Genomic DNA, 7,894 nt, shown 5'->3' with positions numbered 1-7,894 from the left:
AAACGTCCACCCGTAAGTCAAATAGCTCATACACACACCCTAGCCCTGTGCATTGCGCTCGTGTTTGACAGAAGAAAAAAAATCAAACGTTTGATCAATAGCAAAAGTGATATATTTATTAGTTCTTTTGTTATGACTTATAATTGTATAAAAAAATTAAATACAACAAACGGTCAATCCTAAATTCAAAAGTTAAGCACGTTAAATTACAAAAGTGGATGGAGTCATGGAGTAATTAGCTACTGCTACTAGCCGCTGAAGGGGCGGAACTTGTTGAATTCGCCGACGAAGCCGGCGACGGATCCGGTGGTGGCGGCGACGGAGACGATGAGGCCCAGGGCGGCGAACAGCTTGAGGCCGATCCACAGCGCGCTGCCTCGCCGCACATTGCGCTGCGCGATGTACATCTCTGAGGGGAGGTAAACGGTGAGCGGCCAGAAGGAGATGGCGCCGAGGAGGCCGACGACGACGCCGAAGAAGGGCAGCGCCATGGCGACCACCGTGGTGAAGCACACGAACAGCGACCGCCACAGCAGCCGGAACGCGCTGATGCAGAACGGGCCCAGGCGGAGCTCGTTGTTGACGAAGCCGCTGTCCGGCCACCTCTGGGACACCCGCCTCTCCACGAAGGCGAAGATGGGCTGGACGAACACCTGGTAGGCGCCGACGAGGTGCACGGCGATGGCGACGTTGGCGGCGTCGACGAGCCAGAAGGGCTCGTAGAAGCCGAAGCCGGTGAGGAGGTTGTCCGGCGCCGCGTTGCCGAACGCCGCGTAGCCCATGAACCCGCACAGCGCGTAGAACACCGACGTCGCCACGACGCTCATCCTCGTGGCCTTCTTCATCACCGCCGACTCCGACGGCGGCGGCGCCTTGATCGTGTCCTGGATCTCGGTGAGCACGTTGGAGAAGGCGAAGGCGAAGGCGATGTTGCCCAGCGCCTGCAACGACCGCCACACCTTCTGCATCGCGGTCACGTTGGTGGCGCCGGCGATGGTGCCACGGAACCCACCATTGGCGACGGTGTTGGCGATGCCGATGCCGAGGCCGATGCTGGAGTAGGTGAAGGACATGACGGCGGCGACGATGGACAGCCACCAGATCTCATGGAAGTTGGGGATCTGCGAGAAGACGATCTCGAGGGCGCCGAAGACGAGCATGTACGGGCTGCTCGAGCAGCGGCACGGCACGCTGTGGCCATTGGTGTGGAAGCAGCCGGCCCTCCTGATGGCCTGCATGCTGATGGACGCGGCGATGGTGTAGCCGATGGAGGTGCCGACGAGGTTGGCGTACTGGATGATGCCGCAGAGCTTGACGCTGGCGCCGCCGAGGATGGAGCGGACGGCCTCGATGTAGGTGTAGTTGCGGCGGCCGGACTCCTGGTCGCCGGTGCGGTAGCACTCGGCCTGCATCGCGGAGGTGCAGTAGGTGACGCCGGCGAACACCGTCATGACGATGGGGCCGGCGATCCACCCGAGCTGCGCCGTGGCCCACGGCAGCGAGAGCACCCCGGAGCCGATGACGGCGGTGATGATGTGCGCGCTGGCCGTGCAGAGCGTGCCGGTGCGGCGCGGGCGGCCGTCCTCGTCGAACAGCGCGGGGTCGGGCCGGTTGCCGGCCTCCAGGGACACCTCGACCGGCTCGATCTTCGCCATTGCTGCGGCGGCGGCGACGACGAACAGGAGCGCGCGCGGGGTTGTTCGTGGAGTTCGTCGGCTGCAGCTGCAATGCGCTCGCTCGATCTGCCAATGGCGTGAGAGAGCGGGGAGGGGCAGTATAAAAGAGGCGGGAGGGGCGGGCGTTCCGATCCGTCGCGGGAACGGAGTTCGAATACGCGTCCCTCTCTTCCAACAAAAAAAAGAAAAAAGATCGTCGTCATGCACGTGTGCTTTGCACGGGCGGGCTGCGCGAGCGAACGCATCGTCCTTCTACCGCTCTTCCTATAGGCCCACACGCCGTACGGCCCAGTGAAACTGACAGGCCCACCGTGCACCGGCTGCTCTTTTATATATATATATATATATATATATGAAAATTAGATCCTACCACCGGGTGCAGCTACTCCCTGCGCGCATACGTTTTCTTGCTGGGTCGGTTTGCTTTTTGGGGTGGGGCAATAAGCTTGCTTCTTCACAGGCTTTTCCCCGTTCATGATGAAAAACATTTTCATAACTATTTCTGTCCACCCAACAGAAAGTATGAACTATTATATCTCATGTGAATGATATAACTACGTGTACAGAGTTTGTACTTTCTGTTGAAAAAAAGCAGAAATATATATGGAGGTGTTTCTGCACCTTAGACATGAAGTTAGTAGCTACACCTGGTAGTATGATAGAGGTTTTACGTGTCACGTCCAGAAATTCCTCACACGAATTTCTGAACTTAATTGTGTATTAAAATCCCTGTCCAGGACCAGCCAGGGTACACAAAAAGACAATGTTGATTATATTACCATCGTTCTTAGAAACAACTAAAAATAATACTTATTCTAACGAAAATGCAACGGAAAGAAAGGTAGACTAGCTCCAGCGGGTCCGGCTCCAGTCCACAGGCAAAGCTTCGACGGTAGACCAGCTCACTCCTGAGAGTCCTCTCCACCAGACTCAACTTCTAACTCTGAAGGGGGAAATTAAGCAAGGCTGAGTACAAACCACCGTACTCAACAAGTAACACGGAAAAGGGGGCAATAAAGGATGCATAGGGATCGTCAAGGGCAGGTTAGGGTTAGTTGCAATAAAGCAGCAGTTAAACAAATAACAGAGATTAAAAAGAATAAAGATAATTGAATACAATAAAGGATAAGTAAATAACAGTTGTAAAATACCACAACACTGTCCAACGTTACACCACGTTGCAACAGACCCAACCACTACTAACCGTTACACCACGTTGTAGTAGTTCCGAGTAAAAACCAGTTTACTCAAGTTATTAAAGGTTCACTAATCACAGTGAAGCTGGGAGCTCGCCCGTAACCGTGGGCACGGCTATTCGAATGGATTATACTCTGATCAGAGGTGTACTACTGTACCCACAAGACACGACTCCACTACATTTGAACGTGCGCCGACATACCACCACGGTATACCGGAAAGGAGACCGTGATAGGACCCGTCACATAACCCTCTCTATTTAATCGTACCGCACTTCAGGTTTCACCCCCTCCTTTACACCAAGTCGAGCAGTCCCCTCTTGTGCCTTGGTAGATCCGGAAGCAGCAGAGGCTTTCGTTACACCACGATTGCCCGTCCATACTCCATCACGCCTACCCTTGCCTTGGTACATCAAATAGTTTGAAGCCATGCTTCAAATCCCACCTTACCCATTTCGGCATGTGGTTAGCACTTAATTACTTCCAGGGTTTCCCGTGAACCGGTCCTTAATTGCCATGGGTGCGACTCTCAAAACCATGCACCCACAGCCCACCATTATCAGTATTTTAGTTGACATTAACCCAAACCGGGTACTGAATCAATATTACAGCTATTCAGAACCAAGCGTGATTAAATGTGATCCCATGAGCTACTTGTTCTAAGCACGGCTAAGCATTAACCTAGGCCTAACTCTAATCAAGTTACCCTTGGTCTAGCAATGAATAAAGTTGGATAGTCAAGGGCATAATAATAAGGTTTACCCGAAAAAAATACAGTAAATACTTTAATTAAAACAATGCGTATTTGAATAAACAAAGCGGGGAATTTGCAATAATAGGTTCAATATGATCAAAGATGAGTGCCACTTGCCTTGCTCTGGCCCATGGGGAACTTCGGCGACGATCTCGAAGTAAACCGGCTCTTCGGCGGGGTCCGAATCTAAGCGACAAAGCACAAAAATAAATAAAACAGGCACAAACTCTACTGAAACAGCAAAAGAAAGTATTTTTAATGGATTCTTGGCAATTTTATGAATTTAATGAAATTTGAATGGACCTAAATGGAGACTAGATGAATTACTTATGAATTTTAGAAGTTTTCTGGGTTTTTTAACTAAACAGAAAAGTCCTAAATCAATTATTGCGCAATTAATGGGGCTGCTGATGTCAGCGAGGAGAGAGGAGGCGCTGACGGGTGGGGTCCACCTGTCGGTGGGATTGAGGGGAGAGGAGAGGCTGACAGCTGGGCCCCACGGGAGGAGAGAGGGAGGAGGGGCGCGGCGGCGGCTGACGGGTGGGACCCGTCGGTCAGAGGGAGAGAGAGCAGGGGAGTGGGGAGAGCGGCTCGGCCGACGGCGGCAGCCAGCGGCGGCGACAGCGGCGGCGCGCGGCGACGGCGCGATGGCGACGACCGGCATCCGGCGACGGCGCGCGGCGCACGACCGAGACGGCGGCGCAGCCGGGCAAAGCGGCGGCGACGGACTAGCACGGCGACGACGACCGGGCGACGAGCGCGGGCGCGTACGGGTGCGGGTGGCGGCGGCTTGACAACGGCGTCGCGAAGGCGACGACGACAACGACGGGCGGCAACGACGACTAGCACCGCACACGTCCGGCAACGGCGTGCGGCTCGGTGGTGGTCGGCCGGGAAGGAAAAGAGAGAGGGGAGGAGGAAGGGGGCGCTCACCGGCGGCGGCGACGGTGCGGGTGAGTCGGCGAGGTCGAGGCGGAGGTGGTGACGTTGGTAGGCGCGGTCGATCGGCGATGGCGGCGGAGATCGATCGGCGACGGTGAGGAGGTCGGGCGCGGCGACGACCGGGTGGCGAGAGGATGCACGGCGCTGGGGATGCTCACCGGCGACGACAGGGGCGGCAACCAGTCGGCGACGGCGGGGCGGAGGTGGTGACACGGCTGGACGGCGGCGAAGGGCGTCCGGCAGCGAGATCGAACAGCGGCGGCGAGGAGCGGCAGCTGCGGGAGCTTCGGGCGGAGAGGGAAAAGTGGGCGACGGCGCGGCGTCGGTGGGGATTTATAGCGCGGGGAGGCCGGCTAGGGCGGGGCGGTGGTTGGAGACCGAGTCGGGCGCGGCGAGGACTGGGCGGCGGCGCGGCGGTTGCGACGCGGTGGCGGCGCGGCGCGGGCTCGGACTCGGCTGGCGCGGGCGCGGTCGCTGGCGCGGTCGCTGACAGGTGGGCCCCGCCTGTCAGCGGCACAAAGGCGGAGGGAGGCGGCGTGGGCTTCGCGGGCGAGCGCGGCGCGCGAGCTGGGCTGAGCGGCGGCCCAGGAGAGAGGGAGGAGGCGCGCGCGGGAAGAGGCCGGCTCGGCTGGGCCGGCCTGGAGGGGGAGATGGGCCGGCTCGGCTGGGCCGGCCCGGGAAGGAAGAGGGAAAAAGAAAAAGAAAAAGAGAAAGAAAAAGAGAGGAGGAAAATTGGACTTTGGCCCAATTTGAGAAGGAAGGGAAAAAGAAAGGAAAAAGGAGGGAAAATGTAAAGCCCCACTTTTGCTGAGTTTTAAATTAATTTGTTTGGCCAAATTTTATACTTCTGCAGTTTGAGTTTAAATCTGTTAATTGATTTGCGAACCTCAATTTAATTAAATTAAGTTATTTTAGAGTGATTTTTCCTGAGTTAATTAAGCCAATTGTTATTTACGAATTTCTTTTTACGATTTTAGGCTTAGGACAAAACTCCGGGTGTGACATTACGTCTAAGGTGTAGAAACACTTCTGTACATATTTCTTCTTTCTCCAACAACAGAAAGTACAAACTCTATACATGCAGTTATATCATTCACATGAGATTTAATTAGTGTACATACTTTCTGTTGGGTGGGAGAAAAATAGTTATGAAAATGTTTTTCATCATGAACATGCAGGGAGTAGCTACACCTAGTAGTAAGATCTAATTTTCATATATATAGTTTAGCTACGGTGAGTTACATCTCATGGGCTGCTTCATGAGTCGGGGTCCAAAAACATATCAAATCACCTCTAAATTTTGATTTATATGGCTCACTAGATTCTTCATATCAAAATCTTGTAGCACGCAAAAAATTTTCAGTTTTGGAGATTTTTAAGTATTTGTTTGAGATTTTTAAAAGTGATGATACTATATTAATAAAATAATCAATGTGTTATGTATCGCTTTCAAAAATCTCAAATAAATACTTAAAAATCTCCAAAAATGAAAATTTTTTGCGTGCTATAAGATTTTGATATGATAATCTTGTGAGCCATATAAATTGAAATTTGAAGGTGATTTGATATGTTTTTGAACCCCGACTCACGGAGCAGCCCGTGAGTTGCAACTCACCGTAGGTAAACTCTCTATATATAGAGAGAGTTTAGCTATGGTGAGTTGCTTATATATATAGTTTAGCTACGGTGAGTTGCAACTCATAGGCTGCTCCGTGAGTCGGGGTCAAAAACATATCAAATCACCTCTAAATTTCGATTTATATGGCTCACTTGATTCTTCATATCAAAATCTTGTAGCACGCAAATTTTTTTTATTTTTAGAGAAAGTATTTTTTTTGAGATTTTTAAAAGTGATACATAAATTATTTTATTAATATAGTACAGTCACTTTTAGAAATCTCAAAAAAATACTTAAAATCTCTAAAAATAAAAAAAATTTTGCGTGCTACAAGATTTTAATATGAAGAATCTAGTGAGTCATATAAATAAAAATTTAGAGGTGATTTGATATATTTTTGGACCCTGACTCATGGAGCAACCCGTGAGTTGCAACTCAGCGTAATTATATATATATATATATATATATGAAAAATTAGATGTGTAGCTACTCCCTGCACGTCCATGATGAAAAACATTTTCATAACTGTTTCTGCTCACACCCAACAGAAAGTATAGACCATATTAAATCTTATATGAATGATGCAACTACATGTATAGAATTTGTACTTTCTGTTAAAAGAGAGAAGAAATATGTATAGAGGTGTTTCTGCACCTTAAGACGTGAAGGGAGTAGCTACACCTGGTAGCAGGATAGAGCCTTCCTATATATATATATATTATGTATAAAATTTAGACATACAAATTTTATACATAAAAACTTTATACATATACACTTTATACCTATAAATTTAAGACTCATATTTGCAAAGTTTATACATATATGAAAAAATATTTATACATATAAACTTTATATATACAAACTTTATATACACATACAAACTCTCCATATAAAAAAATCTACATAGATATAAAATATTATATATACACAAAAACTTATAGATATATATATGTATTATAAAAAATATTTATACATATAAATTTATACATGTAAACTTTATATATATAAAGTTAAAACCCCTATTTGTAAAGTGAAAAAAAAACAAAAAACAGTGTCGGCCAAGTTGGGCCGTAACAGTAGATGGGCTGTGTAGTATGGGCCGGCAGTGCGCGCGCAACGTGCCGGCGCGCGACCGCGTGCACATTAGCCTTTTCGGAATTTGTGACCATTAGCCGGCCATGGCCACCGACTCCGACTCCGACGAGGAGATACTTCAGGTTGTCGGATTAGATTGACATTTAAGGCTCCGTTTAGTTTATAAAATGTTTTTCAAAAAACATCATATTAAATATATGGACACACATTTAAAATATTAAACGTATTTTAATTACAAAACAAATTACAGATTCCGTTAAGAAACTGCGAGACGAATCTTTGCCTCACAATTTCCTCCGTAACTATGTACATAATTTTAATGTCTATGTATATTTAATGCTCTATTTAGGTGTCCAAAAATTCGATGTGATTTTTTTAGAAAAACTTTTTGGAAACTAAATAGGGCCTAAACGTAGTTAAGGACCTACTCATTCCATATTTTAATAGATAATACTATTATATTTTTATCATGTATTTGATCACTCTATCTTATTTGAAGAATTTGTGCTAATACGTAAAAGTTGAAGTTGTAACTTAAAAAAAATGCAATCACAACAAAACAAACAAGATAATTACATATTTTTTTGAATATGACAATAATCAAATATGTGCC

At 48.3% G+C, this 7,894-nt stretch overlaps 1 protein-coding gene across 1 annotated transcript; it reads right to left on the bottom strand.

Moving 5' to 3' along the window:
• Positions 1-222: 222 nt before the first annotated feature.
• LOC102720381 (amino acid permease 2-like) lies at positions 223-1,655 on the bottom strand. Its single transcript, XM_006663811.3, has one exon. The coding sequence runs from the start codon at positions 1,653-1,655 to the stop codon at positions 249-251; it is 1,407 nt and encodes a 468-aa protein (XP_006663874.3). The 3' UTR covers positions 223-248.
• Between the last annotated feature and the right edge of the window lie 6,239 nt (positions 1,656-7,894).

This window comes from Oryza brachyantha, chromosome 12 (genome assembly GCF_000231095.2).
Source record: "Oryza brachyantha chromosome 12, ObraRS2, whole genome shotgun sequence".
Lineage (NCBI taxonomy): Eukaryota > Viridiplantae > Streptophyta > Magnoliopsida > Poales > Poaceae > Oryza > Oryza brachyantha.
This window is presented reverse-complemented; position numbering and strand designations above follow the sequence as displayed.